Consider the following 19353-nt stretch of genomic DNA (forward strand, 5'->3'; position numbering starts at 1 on the left):
TAACTGTCTGTGGCTCTCACTTTTATGTAACATGTTTATTTTAGATCATCATTTGTCAACAAAACACTACTTTGTGCTGTGTATGAATGAAGATACCCATACACATTATTTTAATATATAAAAACAATGACTCATCAACGCCCAGTTCAAACCCCCTGGACCTAAAAACATGAAACTTGGGGATTATATTCCTATCTAAGCACCCACTACATAGGGATTTTTCAAAATTCGACTGCTAAGAGGCTGGAAGGGGGTAAAATGTTTCGACTAAGCCCGGTCACTAAGGTGATTGGGTGACAAAGCAACATGGCCCACACGCGGCGGGAGCGTAAGCTCATTGTCTGGGACGAGAGTACCATGGCGCACAAGGGGGGTTTTGAGGCACTGAGCAGAACCCTCAAGGACATCAGGGGCAACAATGAAGTGATGGGATGTCACCGTAATGCTAGCTGGAGACTTCTGGCAGACTCTGCCAGTAATTTCAAGTGGTACTTAAGCTTACAAAGTTAAGGTGTGCCTGAAGGCGTCATATGTGCCCCCCCCATCTAGAAACTCTCTCACATGAAGAACATGAGGGTCCATTTGAGGGGCGATGTCTCTGCTGGGCAGTTCTCCAAACTCCTATTCAAAATAGTGAACGGAGAGTATTCGGTAGAGTCCGAGGGAAAGGTCACCATCCCTGCAGGCCTAGGCACAGAAGTGAAGACCCTTGCAGATCTCACAGCCAGGATGTACCCTGATTGCCAATATCCAGAAAAAGCCCATGGGCTGGCTGTGCGAGCGTGCCATTATGACACCCAAGAACGACACTGCTACCGTCATTAATGACACTCTACTTCAGTCGGTCAAAGGGGCAGAAATAGAGTACAGGTCTGTGGACTTGGTAGTGTAAATGGATGACGCGGTCCACTACTCCGTGGAATTCCTCAACATCCTCAACCTTCCTGGCCTCCCAGTTCACAAGCTTCTCCTCAAAGTGGGGTTCCAGTGATGTTGCTGCAGAACCTCAACCCGCCTAAACTCTACAATGGCACCAGGCTGCAAGTAAAGGACCTCCACAGGAAAATCATTGAGGCCACAGTGTTCACCGGTTGTGCTCGGGAGGAGTGGGGGTTCATACCACTCATACCATCAGAGTACCCCTTCGAGTTCAAGAGGCTGCAGTTCCCCCTCAAGGTCTGCTTTACAATGACCATCAACAAGTCCCATGGATTGACTTGAGGGAGGACTGCTTCTCACATGGGCAGTTCTACGTGGCCTGCTCCAGAGAGAGCTCACCCAGCAGCCTGGTGATCCTAGCACCTGAGGAGAGAACCACCAATGTGGTTTACAAAGAAATCCTTAAGCAGAGAAAAAAAAAGAAAAAGTTTACATACGCTCCTTCAATTCATTAATATTAAAAAAAAAAAAAATAGTTCAAAAACTCAATTAATTTAAATGCATACTACCACGCTCCTTTACCCCAGAGGCATAAAATTAACTAAGTATAGAAGTTAAGTTATGACAAAATGGAAATAGTAAATATCTAAGGTCTACCCGGGTGAAAGCAGGCACATCAGCTATTGAGGAGATAAATACACAATGTTGTGGGCAGTCCAAGTAAAATTATTCAATACAGAAGCAATAACTAAATTATTGTAAATAAAGAGATGAGTGATCAAGTATGCACATCTTAATGAAAGAAAGTAATAATTTATGACATGCATGAGGTTAGTTTGTAGATAGTTTATACCTCTATAGTAGGATCATATTCATCTACAAAATGGTTCTGTATAAGTTGTATTGTTAAAGCACTTTTTCCAACACCTCCGGCTCCCACAACCACCAGCTTGTATTCTGTCATTTCTGTAGAGTGGTTCCCTGGAAATATAATACATCTGTTAGGAGGTAAGTGTGCATAGCAGTATATTATGAGGTTTGAATCAGTTTTAATGATGCAGCAGTTAAATAAAACATGATCAATTTTGGAGTGCAGATTTTAATATGAAATATACTTTTCATTGTATTGGAAAGGTGGATTAATGCCAAAACAAGAACCACACAGTGGGCTCAATTCAATACGAATTGAATAGTGCCGGGAAGGAGCTCCTGGAGCTATTCAACGCGCTGTTAAGCCCGACTGAAGGATTTCTTCTCGCACCCCTCCTGAAGCGCGAGCAGAAATCCGACAAAACTGCTGGCGTGATGCCGTTTTCTGCCCTTAGCACGCCGGAAACAGCATCGCGGAAGGCACTGAAGTCGGAGAATGCCGGTTCTCGCGACTAAACACGATGTTTAAGGCGCGAGAACTGGCATTCTCCGACATAACAGCGCGTTGAATTAAATAGCTCCGGGAGGTCCTTCCCGGAGCTATTCAATGCGCGTTGAATTGAGTCTAGTATTTCTTGGTGGTGGTTTGAAAAAAAATAAATAAAAAACCACGTGCTTTTAGTTCACTTTTTTGCAATATCAATTAGGTAAAAAAAAAACCAAACAAACACATTTTGCTTATTTTGAGCAGATTGACTTTGCCATGTGAAGAGAAAATAGCAAACTAATTTTTGGGACAAGAATGTCACCCGTCCAAAAAAATGCCAAAATAGGATCAGCAACTAAAGGTACGTATCCACTACGCGACCCTGGAAAGACAGTACGATTAAGACATCGTAATTGTACCGTCGTTCCCCATCCCCTGCATGCCTACAATAGTCTTTCTGTGTAGGCACCCTCCGTCATCCCTGAACATGGTCAATCTGTCATTATCGGTAGATTGACCGGCATGTTCAGCCGATGATTGATGACGGAAACGACCAGCAGGAGCGCGAATCGCTGGTCGTTTTAGACATTATTGTGCACGATTAATGGACAACTGAACGATAATGTTGTTATCGATCAGTCGTCCATGAATATCGCGTAGTGGATTCGCACCTTTAGGGTTTAAACTATATACCTAATGGCAGAGCTCACATCAAATTTGATGCCAAGTATGATGGATTTATGCCCTTGGTCTCATGTTCGCACAGTCCATAATCAGTTACTCCGTGTTCTTCAGGGAATTTCTGTTGTCAAAAATAACTTTTTCTAGGTTTAGAATTACTGCAGATATGCACATTAAAAAATAATAATTAAAACATAGTATAAAGATGATATAACAAGAGATATGGTAAGAACTTACCTTTGTTATCTCTGTTTCTACGAAGTCCATAGGGTCCACAGGGTTGATCTTGGGGTATAGCTGGATCTGGATCCATGGGCACCACGCAGTTAAAGCTTTAGTTGCTCCCAGGATGCACTTGGGTCCGTCCTCCTCTATACCCCGCCCCCGGCCACAGCACCTCAGTTGGTAAGCAGCCAAGGCCGGAGGAGGAGACTAAACAGAGAGAAGGAAGACTGGAACACACAAGAAACCATACTCACAGAAATGGGAGACGGAAAACCGGTGACCAGCCACACAGCCCATTTGAAGCCAGGTGCGTCAGGGCGGGCGCCCTGTGGACCCTATGGACTTCGTAGAAACAGAGATAACAAAGGTAAGTTCTTACCATATCTCTTGTTTTCTACTTCAGGGTCCATAGGGGGTCCACAGGGTTGACCTTGGGGATGTCCCAAAGCAGTACAACTAAGGGCGGGGACGCTCCTGTGCTGAAAGGAGTACCCGGCGCCCAAAGGATGCATCCTGAGAGGCAAAGGTGTCAAACGCATAGAACCTCAAAAACGTTTGAATTGAAGACCAAGTGGCCGCCTTACACAGCTGAACAGCAGAAGCGCCACGTCTAGCAGCCCAAGAGGGACCCACAGAACGAGTGGAATGAGCCTTAACAGAGGCTGGCACAGGTAAGCCCTCCTGTGCATAAGCCTCACAAATAACGGAACGAAGCCAACGGGCTAACGTTTGTTTGTTGGCAGGCCAACCCCTCTTGTGAAAACCAAAGAGGATAAACAAGGAATCAGACTTCCTAACCAAAGCCGTCCGGTCTACATAAATTCTAAGCGCCCGGACCACATCTAAGGAAGTCTCACCAGCTGAAAGATCAGGGGACTGAAAAGCTGGCACAACAAGTTCCTGATTAATATGGAACTTCGAGACCACTTTGGGCAAAAACTCAGGACGAGTGCGGAGCACCGCTCTGTCCTGGTGAAAAATCAGGAAAGGAGGGCGACAGGAAAGCGCCCCCAATTCAGACACCCTCCTGGCCGAAGCAATTGCCAGGAGAAAAACCGTCTTAAATGTCAGCCACTTGAGCTCCTCCGCCTCAAGAGGCTCAAACGGAGGACCCTGCAGGACCCGTAGCACCACCGCCAAGTCCCAAGGAGCCACAGGAGGCACAAAGGGAGGCTGGATCCTGAGAACACCTTGGAAAAAGGTGTGAACGTGTGGTAGTATTGCAATCCGCCGTTGAAACCACACGGACAAGGCGGACACATGAACCTTCAGAGATGCAAGGCGTAAGCCGAGATCCAATCCTGACTGAAGAAATTCCAAGATCCTAGAAACTCGGAACACCTGAGGATCATAATGTCTGGACTCACACCACTGAAAGTAAGTGTGCCACACTCTGTGATAAATCCGTGCTGAAGCAGGCTTGCGTGCCCTGAGCATGGTACCAATAACCGAACTGGAGAAGCCCCGAGACCTCAAGACGGCTGTCTCAAGAGCCACGCCGTCAAAGACAGCCGACCCAGATCCCAGATCCGGGTAAAGGCAGGGCCCCTGAGACAACAGGTCCCGACGCTGAGGAAGAAGGTACGGAGCGTCGATGGAGAGGCTCCTGAGATCGGAGTACCAAGGACGTCTGGGCCACGCCGGAGCTACCAGCACGAGCATGCCGCCGTCCTGCTAGAATTTCCGCAGAACCCGAGGAAGCAGGGATATCGGAGGAAACAGATACGCCAGGTGAAACGTCCATTTCACCGACAGCACGTCCACCAGACTTGCACCTGCGTCTCTTGTCCTTGACCCGTAAACGGGCAACTTGTGATTGTGACGGGAGGCCATCAAGTCCAGCTCCGGCAGTCCCCACCTGTCCACGAGTAGCTGAAACACCTCTGGGTGAAGCGACCATTCCCCGGGATGCACGTCGTGACGGCTGAGGAAGTCCGCCTCCCAATTGAGGACTCCGGGGATGAAGACCGCCGAGATCGCTGGAATGTGACCCTCCGCCCAAGTCAGGATACGAGACACCTCAGACATCGCTGCCTGACTGCGAGTTCCGCCTTGGTGATTGATATACGCCACCGTGGTGGCGTTGTCGGACTGCACCTGTACCGCCCTTCCGTGAAGAGCGGGGCCGGACGACTGCAGGGCCCTGTATACTGCCCGCAGTTCCAGGATGTTGATGGGGAGAAGTGCTTCTTCCGCTGACCAACGACCCTGAAGCGACAAAGAGCCGGTCACTGCCCCCCAACCCCGGAGACTGGCATGCGTCGTGAGCAGGACCCAGTCCGGGATCCAAAATGGGCGCCCCTCGACCAGATGAGCTGTCTGAAGCCACAAAGCCAAAGATAGCCGAACGTCCGAAGACAACACCAGCACCTGAGAGCGGATCCGGTGAGGTAACCCGTTCCATTCTGATAGAATCAGCCCCTGCAGGGGCCGGGAATGGAACTGGGCAAATTCCACCATGTCGAATGTCGACACCATGGACCCCAGAACTCTCATAGCCGAATGGACCGACAGGCGGCAACGGCTCAGGCAACTGCGTATCCGCAGCTGTAGGGAGGCGACCTTCTCCGGAGTCAGGAAGATCCTTTGCTGACGCGAATCCAGCAGGGCTCCCAAATGAACCATCCGCTGTGATGGAATCAGGGAGGACTTTTTCCAATTTATCAACCACCCGTGTGCTTGCAGGCAAGCGATCGTCAGGTGGAGATGTTGAAGCAGTACCTCCGGGGAGCTCGCCAGCAACAGGAGGTCGTCCAGGTACGGCAGCAGCCGTACATTCTGGTTCCGAAGATGTGCGGCCATGACCGCCATAATCTTCGTGAACACCCTCGGTGCCGTGGAGAGACCAAAGGGTAGCGCCCGGAACTGATAGTGGTGTTGAAGGATAGCGAACCTCAGATACCGCTGATGTGAAGATGCTATCGGAACATGGAGGTAGGCGTCCTGGATGTCCAGGGACACCATGTAATCCCCCGGTTCCATCGCCAGAATGATGGAACGTAACGTTTCCATCCTGAACTTGGGAACTCTGAGGAATTTGTTCAGAGACTTCAAGTTGAGGATAGGGCGATGAGAACCATTGGGTTTCTGCACCAGAAACAGAGACGAATAATACCCCGTCCCTCGTTGTGATAGAGGAACGGGAACAATGACCCCTGCTTTCAGCAAGGACTCTATAGCCTCCTGAACCTGTAACGCCTTGGTCTTGTCCTGAGAAGGACTTGTGCGGAAAAACTGGTGGGGTGGTCTGTGCCGAAAAGACAGGGCGTACCCCTGGGAGACCACTTCTCGAACCCAGGCATTCGTGGTGGTATTGTGCCAGCACTGGGCAAATAGAAGAAGTCGGCCTCCCACTCTGAGGTCCCCCAGAGGGAGGCCCGTCCCATCAGGCCGCAGGTTTATCTTCCTGCTTGGAAGAAGGGCGCCGAGCACTCCAGGCTTGCTTCTTGGGTTTAGTGGCCGTCTTACTCGCAGACTGTCTCAGGAAGGACTGACCTTTCGCCTTACCCTGAACCCGAAAGGAACGAAAAGCCGAACTCCGAACCTTAGCAGGCAGTGCCGCCGAAGGGAGGAAGGCCGACTTGGATTTAGCCAGGGTGTCCACTATTTTGTCCAAGTCCGGACCAAATAGTAATTCCCCATTGAAAGGTAAGGCCTCCAGACCTTTCTTTGAATCAGAGTCCGCTCTCCAGGACCGCAACCATAAGGATCAGCGGGCAGACACCGCTGCAGCCGATACCCGCGAGGTCAGCAGACTAGCATCTAAAGAAGCTTCTCCAATGTAAGAAGCAGCGTCCCTCATTTGTCCCAACAACGCCCGCTGGACATCCGGAGCGTCGTCCGGGAAGGTATCTTCCAATGCATTGGCCCACCCCTCAATGGCCTTGGCCACCCAGGAGATGGCCATGGACGGTCGGGCCACCGCCCCGGAGAGGGAGTAAATAGACTTTAAGCAAGTCTCAACTTTCCTGTCCGTGGGATCCTTCAGCGAGGATATCGACGGTAATGGTAAGGTGGCGCCCCGAGTTAAACGGGTGACATGGGAATCCACCGCCGGTGGAGTTTCCCATTTTTTACAATGTGCCTCAGGGAAGGGGTAATTAGAAGCCAACCGCTTCTGAGGAAGGAATCTCTTACTGGGCGCCTGCCAAGCTACCGCCATATGATCCGTCAACTGATCCGACAGGGGAAACATCGCAGAAGCCACCTTAGTTTTTTTGAAACTAGGAAACTTCGACTTAGGAACCGGTGCCTCATCCTCTATAAGAAGAATAGCTCGCACCGCCCTAACTAGTGCTCGCACATTAATGGACGACTTGGTATCCATTTCCTGGACCGAGGCGTCCGAGTCAGTGTCATCAGGGACCTCCCCATCATCTGAGGAACCCTCTGAGTCCGATACCTGAGCAGCCCGTGTCATGAGTGGGCGTTTTGAAATCCTAGAAGGCATGTCAGTCTGCAACATTGACTGAAAAGCTGAGGAAGCGGCCGCCAAATTTTGCACGGAGTTGGAGAGCACATCCACCCATGGTGGAGGAGTCGCCATAGGGGCCTGAAAAGGTACCACAGGCTGCTGCGGCACAGGGGAAGCCTGTATATACATAGGCAACCCCGCATAGGGACCCACCGACTGAGACCCAGGAGGACTCCGCAATAACTGCGGGACACCCGGGGAATGGGGGATGGTCGGCTGGGACAACGACCTAGTAGGGAGAGCAGTCGGGACCGACAGACGGTCCGCAATAGACACCAGCACTTGAGAAAACATCGCCCACGGTGGTTCCTGCGCCAGAGAAGGTCTGGATGGGCCAGGAGCCACCTGGCATCGACTACACAGGCCATCCTGTGACAAATCCTCCCTATCTACTCCTGCAGAACAGCGTCCGCAGGAGGCCAACACCGGAGCCACTGAGCGCTCAACCTCCTCGTCTGACATGACAGAATATATTATATATCTGGCACCAGGGTAGAAGTAAAACGCACTCACCGGTGTGCTGAACAACAGCCCACAATATGGCACTGAGTAACACACAACTGTATGTGACGGACCTCACAAATACGTGATCTATATAAGTGAGGTCAGTAGAAACGCCCCTCCCCCACACACCTGTAGGGCTTGTAGGAGAAGTAAAGGGATAGGTATAAGCTGACAGTAAGTAGAAAATAAGCACAGACAGGCAGCACTAGCAAAAGTCACATACCATGCAGGAAGATATACTCACTGCACCTTTCCACTACAATCAACCTGCCCAGATTCAGTGTCTGGGAGGGCTATAGTGCTGTGTACGCTGTCCTTATATCGGGGGAGAGGTACACAGGGGGACCGGTCCGCGTGCTCCCTGAAGATTTGCGCTGCCACTGTGAGAAAATGGCCGCTGGAGACCTCAGAGGAGGAGTGGCCGAGTAGCTGCAGCTCAGCGACGCCAGACTCCGTGCTGAAAGGCGCGCTGAGCTGAGGGGAGGAGCCGCTGACAGGGAAGGCTTCCTCCCCTGGCTAGCATATTAACCCCAGGGCTTGCCGGCATCCCGCTTGCCATATATCCCTGGTGGTCTAGTGGTCCCACGGGTTATTCCTCCTCAGAGGGGGAGCCCGCCGCCACCGCTAGCGGCCCCCGGTCTGTCCCCTAGGACCGGGGGCAAAGGACTGCATCTGCAGGCAAAACCCGCGAGCCGCCGCTAATCGGCGACTCGCGGCTTACCTTGTCCCCGGCGACTCCGGCAGCAGTCCAGGGAGGGACCCAGAGTCCGGCTAGTACGGACTCTGGCCTCCCGCCGCGATCCCCAGTGCAGTACTGGCGTCGCGGCGCCAGCGGGGAAGGAGAGCGGCAGCGTGGGCGTCTGTATAGACAGCCCGTCGCTGCCACACTAGAGCCTCTGTTTTAAAATAAAAATCTAACAGGCTCTTTTTTTTTTTTTTTTTTTTTAAATAAAAATAGAAAGCTTTTGGGGGCTGCTCCTGCAGCCCCCCTGCGCAGGTGACCCGACTCCGGCCGGGCACCAACTCAAACTGAGGTGCTGTGGCCGGGGGCGGGGTATAGAGGAGGACGGACCCAAGTGCATCCTGGGAGCAGCTAAAGCTTTAACTGCGTGGTGCCCATGGATCCAGATCCAGCTATACCCTAAGGTCAACCCTGTGGACCCCCTATGGACCCTGAAGTAGAAATAAAATATTTTCATATTTAGATACATTTGCAGAAGTGTTCAGCCTCTCTTTCCTGTGTACTTGTGTGTGACCATTCACTGTGTACTTACTACACTGACTGCCAAAGTAACGGCCTGGTTTCTTAACATGTTCACTGTGCAAGGTCAGTGATGTGTTTCCACGTGCTACCTAACAAAATCACTGAATAAGGCAGCCACTGGCTATTCACAGAGGTCCTGGAATGGTGGGCAAGTAGTCAGCAATCTACAAGGTGTACACTGTTGCTTGGATTCTATTGCCCGAGACATAGTTCTTCTAACTTCATGTCATAAATGGTCATGTAGATATAATATTGCAGTAGAAGTCTTCATATGTCGGCTTGTATAGGTTTTATTTATTATTATCGTTTATTTATACGGCGCCACAAGTGTTCCACAGCGCCTTACAAAGGGAAACATTTAGCCATGAACACTATAATTAAGGTGGAATTTCCAACAGAATCAAATGCTTACCTTGCCCCCCTTAGAGCAATACAAAATAAAAGATGCAAGAGGAACATAGTGAAGAACCATATCATCCATGGGTAGCAGACCAGCTAGCTCAGTAACCACACAGCTGGCATTTCACATGTAAACACGAAAGTCTACCTGAAAACCAGGAGTTTCAAACTTGGAAAACATGTTCGGATGGTCATGGATGTTTGTAAACACAAGGAAATCTCTGGTACATTCACATTGTCCAAGATTTCTTTTTTATTGTCCAAACTTATGTGCCTTGGGGAACTTCTGATTACGGATTGCTTTACGTTTCCCTTTTTATTTTACACAAGTACCAGATGGAAGCTACATAAACCAGAGACTAGGTGTACATGCCAACATGGGCCATAACCCCGCTTTAGCAGTTTATTTTCAGCAATTCTAAAGGAGATCAAAAATGAATACTGGAATAAAAGTAAAGTACAGTACAGTCTATAAAAATGTTTTTATATAAATAAAAAATGGTGTGTTGTAAAAAAAAGGGAGCAAAATAGAAATCACTATGATTATAGTGGGGGTTTGCTTGCCTTAGTGACTTGCCCAACAAGAAAAATAAATATGTACCAGTGCTATATCTGCCTATATCGCTTCTCCGTATGTTTACAAAAACACAACTGTAGTCAAGGAGAAACTATGGCAACTTGTAAAATAAAACCACAGAAATTATGAATAAGCTCCCAAGCTTCCTTTTCCGTTTCACATGAACATGACCTCCCCGTCGCATACATAAACAGACATTCCTGGGGCTGTGCAGGGGACAATCTCCTAATAATGTACTCTACTGCTGTCCTGATTCACGTGACACACACACACTATATACAGGCAGGGAGTAGCACATGAACCAGAGGAAGGAAGAGGCAGAACATGGCTTTAAGTCACAGAGCCTTAAGGGATGTACGTACAGTAGTTACAATGTCATAGTTGTATGCAGGGGGGGGGGGATGACAAAAAAACACTGTTATACTAAACTTTGAACATGCACAACTACAACATATCTAATTTTTATAGAAAAGAAGTATAACCAGTCAGCTGAATCACTAATTCAGTGCTAAGTCTAATGATTTCAGCATGCTGAAGTTGGTCAGATGGCCACAGATTTGTATTATTTTATTACTGTTACTCTGCCGTGACTGATCCAGGAGTGGGGAAACATTAGCCACAGCTCAAGTAGTTACTTCAAGGTGTAATGGGTCAAATACATCATGACCAGGCATCAACTATCATTGGGCTCAAATTTGATTTTGCCATTTGAAAGATTATGGGGGAACTTCAATTGCAGGCGAAAGTGATAAGTTTTCACGGGTGTAAACTTATTGCGCATATCACCCCGTTAATATCACTTATGGTGTTAAGTGTTTCACCTGATAACCTTTGCTGGTATTTCACCTGCTAAGTATAGGTGAAAATGGGGAAATCTGCCTGTATCGCAAAAAAGACAAACTAATATAGAATAACAGTAGAGAAGTCTATTAGTGGCCATAATAAAAATATGTGGGGTTCTTATATTGTGTCACATGGCTGTTATATGCATTTTTATAAAACCGGGGAAAAATGATAGACAGCAAAACATGTATTTTTTTTTTCAAAATAAATGCTCTACTTAAATTAGGGGTGCATAAAAATGCCTGCAAATAAATAAATATATATATATTTATATGTCATTTTAATCCACTTTTAACAAAACTTATAAAGAAAAACATATCTAACACCCACCTGCAATCTTAAAAACACTTGTCCCATTCACATAGCAGCCACATATACCTGTCCCACATCAATGAACCCTTTTTCCTGCATTTTGCTAAATTTTACCCCAGAAATGACATTATTGGCAAAATTAAGATAATCAACACATTCTAAGTGGCTATTTAATCATTAAGGAGTTTGTCCCAGTGGTTCTGAACCAAGGAGCTGATTCAGACCCTCTCACTAGGATGCGATCGCTCGTAGCTGACTGATATTTGCAATCTGCGCATGCATATGCAGCGCAATGCGCGTGCGTGACCAGTGCATAGACTGCCCAGCAGAGTGAGTGACAGGAGAAGCAGTTTGTGGGTGGTGACAGGGGCAGTCCACTAGAAGCGGGGGAGTGGAAGTGCGAACACAGGCGTGTACTAATGTTTTCATGCACTTCCAGGTGATGGCGTGCGCAGGTGGGGCTGGTGGGCGTCTGCATACACTAAGTGATCGCACGCAAAGACATAGTGTGCATGCTAATGCCTTGCCGTGTGATCGCCTGCTTTGTTGGGTGTGCACTGGATTTGCATACGCAGACTGCGAGCGGGTCTGAATGAGCTCCCAAGTGCATACATTTTTACCTTAAAACAGGGATTTTCCCCAACTTTTCACCGGTTTAGGAGGTGGTGAAAATGTTTTTTGTTAGGTCCTATAGAGAATCATCACGTTAACTTCACCTGCAATTTGAACTGAGAGTCATTTCCAAGCTCCACTGAGCCGGCCAATCTAAGCCTTTTAGGCATGACTCATGTCATCGCGGCCCGCGTTATGTCATTCAGACTAGAGGTGACCCGGGAATAACTCTCCTACAAAGCTGGGTCGGCCCCTTTCACACATAGGTGGGTATTCAATTTGGAGTGAAAAGTCCAGACTTTTCGCTCCACATCAGAGGTTTGGCAGGGGATAAAGCATCCGATGCGTGCCCGCTTATCCCTGTATTCAATTCCAGAAGCTGCGGAATCAGGAGCCGGCGGAAAGGCAAGTATGGGAAAAAAAAACCTTGGGGGATTTTCGGGAAATCATCCAGGGACCCCCTTAATGATTTCTTGACATGGGGGATCACTATGGGTAGCCCCCGTTTTGGCCTGCGGAAGGTAAGTAGGGATTTTTAAATAGCCGAGGCAGGTGCATTAATGCGCCTGTGAAGAAGGGGTGCAGGATATTTTGAAATAAAAAATACTTCCATCAAATTTGGGGTATGTGAAAATGGGTGTAAGCGTACTTTTAAGTCCCTTAAATGATTTTTAAAAATTCTTTAAAAATGCACCTGGCGCTACCACCCGCGATGAAGAAAACACCTGCCGCATACATGGGGACCTCTCAGGAATAAATTTCGGTAGTTTAGAAGTTTGTCCCCCATATTTTTATTTTTAACCTCAAAATTCAAATTATTTTTTTTTTACTTTTTTTGACACATTCATTTTAGGGGACATTCCCAGGGGTGCAGGCTATTTTTTTTTTTTAAGCCTGCACCCCTAAACCCCAATTCTGCACTTTTTTTTCCTACCTATTGTGTGGAGAAAAGTATCCCTGTTTTTATACAAAGACTTTTCGCACCGGCGAAGTCTTTTATTTGAATACGGGGATAATTAAAACAGGCAAAAATTATGAAAATAACGTGTTTTCTCCTCAAATTGAATACTGCCCATAGTCTAGACCTGGATCGGTACGCGTACACCAGCAAAAACCCGGGTATTTAGCCTGTGTGTGAAAGGGGTATTAGTCACGCCGTATGTCGCACGGACAACCAGTAACACACCTGTAGGAGCTGTACTCTGGAAAGAGACTTTGCATGTGATTTTCACCGACTTTAACAAAATAGGGTATGTACAAAATATAAACACTGGAATAATAGGAGCGAGGAATTTTTGAAAGCAAAAAAGTTAAAAGTTTAGGGTTGGGGGCATGGAAAAAGAGTAGGTGACCATTTCATATTATATATATTCATTCATACATTGCATATCAGACTAAAAAAAAGCATCAAACTTATCAATAATACACATTTCAGAGCACTCCAAAGGAGGCAGGGAAAGAACTGTCTCGAACGCAAATTCGAAAAAATAAAAGCCGTTTCTGCTGCTGTCACCCCTTCACTGCCACAGTGGATTCCCAATTATATAGCTGAAAAGACAAAAGCTAGGGCCCAAGCATTTAAGAGATATCCCCTTTCAACAGACAACTGGAGAACACATACAGGCACAGTGGTACAAAGAATGTATATAGAATACATACAGGTGTTCCAATTACACCAATATTAACGACTTCCTAATGATCCAAATATGCAAGGAACCAAAAGACATCTCTGACTAATGTAAAATCACATGAATTGAGGTCTGAGCATGGGAACAGTGAAAGCTGAATAGAGCCTGTACCTTTCTGTCAGCTCCCAGTGCTCCAGTAGGGGAGCGTTTGCTGACAGGAGGTCCATTCAGCTGGGTGGGTCCAGTCCTATGTCCTGGGTGTTGGGGGGGAAGGGACGACAAAGAAAGGCGAGAGAGGGAGATGGGAGGAGCAGATTAAAGAGACAGACAAAACAGACAAGAGAGAGAAAGGAGACACATGAGATGGAGATGGGGTACCAGATGATAAAAAGACGGAGAGTGGGAGATGAGAGAGAAAGACCAGTATTCCGCCCAGTAAATTTTGTCGACCGGGTGGGGGCCTTCTCAAAAAAGAAATCTTGAAATTCTGTCCTTATATTGATTTAAAACTTGAGATTAACAAATTAACATATTAATACTTCTTCTTAGAGGCCCAATTGCCTACAGCATTTTTAAAATCAAAGTCTGTAGTCCCCCATCCCCCCCCCACCCTAACCTGATCTTGGTAAGTGGACTCAATATCTCAACTGCCATGACTCCAAAGCATTCATACACCCAGATCTGCCCTCATGGTCCTGACAATTGCTCGCAAACAATCCGTCCGGGACTCATCATAAAAATATGCTCTCTCTGACGATCCCTCCCCCCAGACTCCCCTATGGCAGAATCCCTCTTTTCCTCACGGTCTATCCCTCAAATGGCGTCTATTTGGTCTGCTGCCAGAGTCAACAGGTTCCGATTCATCTTCGATCCATTTTCTCCGCAGTCATTTATGTAAATCCAAGACAGATATTCCTGTTTCTATCAATATCTCCAAATTTGGTATTTTGTTTGTCCCGGTTACCCGCTCTCTGTAATCCCATGCCGATGGAACGACTTTATTGGGCTACTGATAGAAGCACTAACTCCCACCCATACTACTCAATTTTAACTCTAGATCCTCCCCTTAAATTCAGCTCCCATGCAATTTTGTGGACTGTTAAAGTTCTTCTCTAGGTGAAGAAACCTGGGAGGCAATCAAATCCGCTATATCCAAATGTTCCATTAGTGTTTCTATCAGGGAAAATACCTATAAGTTGTATACTCAATTGTACTTTGTCCTAGTGCATCTCCACCAAATGTATCCCAGCACTTCTGACTTGTGTCGGTGACAATGTGGTCATACTGGCACCACATTTGGTGGACTTGTCCAAGAATTGTACCATTTTGGGCAACGATTCAATCACTTATTGCCTCTGTGCCAGCTACACTACTCCTGTGTGCCTCAGTCTGCCAGATGACTAGCCGGCCAACAAATTAACTACACATTTCATCTGCAGCTAAATACCAGCTAGCACTGGCTTGGAAACAACCTACACTCAGTCTGGTCTCCATGGTACTTGCTTCACAATGCAACCCTTTCTGGATTTACACTCCCCTTTTTCCTTACCCTCCTTCCTTGCTCTCAACTTTTCTTCTTCTGTCTCCCTTCTTTCTACCTCTTCCCATCCAGCTCTCTGGGGCTCTCTTACTTTTACTCTGCATCACGTCCTTTTTGTGTTCACTTTAATACGCCCCCTCCCCACTATACCTTTTTAACTCCCAAAATGTATTATTCTTCATCTTGCCTGATCTCAGTTGTACTTCTTGATATTTGTTTAGACCCCTGAGTAACCTGTTTTCTCTTAACTGAGACCACCTCTTGCCCCTCTTAACCCTCCTTGATTGATGGACATTTTGGTCATACCATCAGACCTCCTCTCTTCTATCATCTGAGGGCTCAATATAACTTTTACATGTCTTAGATTTCTATATGGCTGAAAGATGCTTTCAGTTATCACTGTACTACTATTGTTATATTATGGAAATTTGAATAAAAAGGTCATAACACAAATTATTTATGGTCAATGCGAGTCAAAAATCAGTGATAGTGGCTGCCAACCATAAAATCTGTGGACAAACAGAAGCGCAACCCTGCCCACCAGATAACTGAACCTAAGGATGACAGTAAACACAATTTACTTACTTAGTTTTTTTCTGAATTCCCCAATAAGCAACTTTTGGCCTAGGTGTGGCGTGAAAAAAATACTGGTGCTCAAGTGTGTTTGGGAAACACTACCATAATACATAGTTTTGTAACTTCTAAGATAGGGTCTATATCTGTTAAATTAACATCTTGTATTTGCCAAACTTTAGACAATTGAAAGCATCATGAGTGAAGCTACAAAATTGTATGTTACCTTCATGAATGAGCGAGCCAGCCGCTAGGTCCTATGCCACTCTGCTTGTGCTGAATGACTTTTCTGTGTATTTCGCCCGAGAACGCTTCTTATGCAAGGCATACACTATACAATTATCGGTGCGATCTGCCCGGTATCAGCGGATCCCCCCCCGACAATGTTAGTGTGTGCGCGGGCGACCGAGGGTAATATCGATTGGTCATGTCAGATTGTCCAGCATGCCCGTCCGATGCGATATTTTGTTAGTTAAATGTGAGTTGCATTGGGCAGTGTATGCACAGCCGCGTACGACTGAAGACATTTCCTCTGTTCTTTCACAGGGAAGGAACGGGGAAGTGTCTCCTCCCTGGGGGAGATATCGGGGCAAATATACTATGAGATCTCACAGTGTATGCCGGCGATATCTGCAGGGTGATAGGCTGCCAGATAAAACGTCTGTCTGACAGGCATTTTATCTGGCAGTGTATGCCCAGCATTAGTCGCAATACTATGCAACCAAGTCGCACCAGGTAACTGCAATAATTAATTTGATATGCGATGTATATCTGAGCAAGACAGAGTCTGTAAACGTCGCACAACTAAACTTGGCGTGGAAAAAAAAAACTGCGGACGCTGCATAGTAGCAATTCATATACAGATTCAGACTCCGTTGCACACAGATACACAAGTATTGCATATTAAATTAATCAGAGTGTGTCCTGGTGCATCTTAATCACATCACATTGCGTCTTAGACAAATTTTTGGGTGAAAAAGACAAAAAGGTTTATACAATGACAGTGACCTCGACTCTGCCTGTTTAATCTTTTAATACTTTTGCTACACCTTTGTGCTTCCCAATCAAGACAGCTTCTCCATCATTGCCCTAGGTTTTTTTTTTTCTCAACTATATTATGGCAACATTTTTCAATAATTTTGTTAAAGTTTGAGCTTTGCCATCAATGATACATGTTGATATAAAACAGTAATCTTTTTTAAGCAGACAGCTTTTAATGCATATAAGCAGCTGTTTTAAAACAGAATTGTCTGTCGTTTCATCACACAGAACACAAAAGTATTTCACATCTTATTTGTGAAGAAGTCAAGGAATTCTTCCATTATTCTTTCTGGAGTGTAACTTGTATTCTTTCCAATATCAAGATGCTTTAAATATGTATAACGCATAGAATTGCTCAAGCAAATATCTGTATAATATACAATTATCCTTTATTTACATGGCGCCACAAGGGCTCCACAGCGCCTTACAAAGTACATAAACAAATGAGCAAACAAGAAAATAGTGGCTAAAGCTGCATACACACACGATTTTTTGAACGTTTATCTTTAAACTATATCATTTAACGATAATCGTTTGAAAAAATCGTTCCCTTTCTGAGTCAAACGATGAACGATTACCGTTCATGCGTGTTCACATTTGTAGTTTAGTCAGACTTGTCAACTCAACGATTTTCATTAAGGGAATATGCAAAAATCATTTGTAGTTCAAAAAAAATCGTTCATTACACTTTAAAAAAATCTGACAGAAAATCGTTGGTAACAAAATCGTTGTGTGTGTATGCAGCTTTACAGTACTAAACAACGCAGGACAAGGACATGGTTTATAAACATTGCTGCATTACAGAACATAACACTCAAAATAAGCAGCAGGGCATCAGCAACCTAGTGTTAGGTGTCCTTGTGGGGAGTTAGGAGTAGATAATAGTATGAGTAAGGGAAGGAGAAGCACATGCTAGAAGAGAGCCCTACACAGTGACATAGGGGTCTATTCATTAATACTTACATTTCCTTGGAGATAATTAGGTAGAACTCACATGGAGTTCTACCTAATTACCTGGAGGAAATCATCATTCTCCTCTCCATAAGTATCTATTGTGAAAATGCTGTCATTTTTGTGGTGACAGCTTTTCAGAAAATAGATACTTTTCCCTGCCTGCATCCTCTATCTGTCTCCCAAATCAGTTGCCGGACCTGCCCCCCACCCCTCCCCCACTTACCAAGATCTCTACTCGGCACACCCTAAGTTCCCTGCAATACCACCCTTAATGTCAAGTGGAAAGAGATGCAGGTTCCAAAATCTGAGGATCTGGCAAAAATCACCTGCCAGCCGGATCTGCCCGGCTATCATAGGCTGCAACCGCTGGCGGGAACCCCCGACCGGTCTGTCTGGCTGTTACATGCACAAGGGGACAGGATGGCCAGGAGATGATGGGCCTGTAGACTTAGAAAAATAAAATATTATATTAATATGTTCTCCCCTCTGTCTGCTCACCGGTGAGTGCTCCTCAATTAACTGTTTATAGCAAATAAACAGTTAATTGAAGAAGCACTTACAAGTGCCACCTGTGAACAGAGGGGAGACTCGAGGGACAAGGGAGCGACGGAGGAGGACCTGCTCACGCTGAAAGCAGGTAAGTATATCCCGCTGCTACAGCTTTACGGGTGCTGTACATCATCTGAAGGTGGTGTACAGTAACACCATTAAATTCCAAAATACATCATTTTTGGAGTTTGATGAATAGCATAATTTCTACATCCCCATACTAAAGTATGGGAAGTGTGAAAATTAACGCAGACTCTTAACCAGGAGATATCAGTGAATACTAAAATACGGTAAATTAAGGAAAAAGGTCCTTAAAACCGTTAATTTAGTCTTGATGAATAGGCACTACAGTGTTCTCCCCAGAAATTTTTTCCAGCCGGGTGGCATCCGAAAGTAGCCGGGTGGGGACCTTCGCAATTATGCGTATGCCGGGAAAAGGGGTATCTCCCTTACCAATCCAGCCCGACAGGTCTCAGGCTGCTCCCCCACTGGCTCTCAAAAGTGCCCATTATACAGTGCCCCCTGTAGTTTTCCCCTTTATGCATTGCCCCCTGCAGTTTAACTTTGCCCTTATGCATTGCCCCCTGGCTGAAGTAGTGCCACCAGACTGGTCCCTTATGCAGTGCCCCCAGGTTTAATAGTGTCCCTTATGCAGTGCCCCCAGACTGGTCCTGGCCCTGGTCCCTGTCCCAGCACTTACCTTTACTTGATGGCCATGGCCGCTCCCACGCTGACTGGATCTAACTAGATCCAGCAGGCGCGCTGGGCAGGCTCCTCACGTCGCGGGTGACGTCATGACGTCACCCGCGCAGTGCATCACTGGGAACGCTGGCCTCTGAAGCGATCGGGGGCTTCTTTAGCATCCGGTCACTTCAGAGGCCAGCGGTCCACAGCAGGGAAAAGTGCTGGGCGGCAGGCTGTTTCTGCCGGGTGATGCGCCC

The 19353-nt window shown here is 46.6% G+C and overlaps 1 protein-coding gene across 3 annotated transcripts in view; it reads right to left on the reverse strand.

Moving 5' to 3' along the window:
* Positions 1-19353, reverse strand: part of NRAS (NRAS proto-oncogene, GTPase) — a 29834-nt gene that overhangs the window by 9165 nt on the left and 1316 nt on the right. For 2 of the 3 annotated variants that reach the window (XM_088446305.1, XM_088446306.1), the window contains exon 2: positions 1733-1860. In XM_088446305.1, the coding sequence (XP_088302431.1) occupies positions 1733-1843 (111 nt within the window). In that variant the 5' untranslated portion in view covers positions 1844-1860. Of the gene's footprint in view, positions 1-561; positions 1697-1732; positions 1861-19353 lie in introns of those variants that run through there. The other variant, XM_088446307.1, reaches the window with a different exon arrangement.

The sequence above is a fragment of the Taudactylus pleione genome, unplaced genomic scaffold (assembly GCF_031769625.1).
Source record: "Taudactylus pleione unplaced genomic scaffold, aTauple2 ptg000396l, whole genome shotgun sequence".
Lineage (NCBI taxonomy): Eukaryota > Metazoa > Chordata > Amphibia > Anura > Myobatrachidae > Taudactylus > Taudactylus pleione.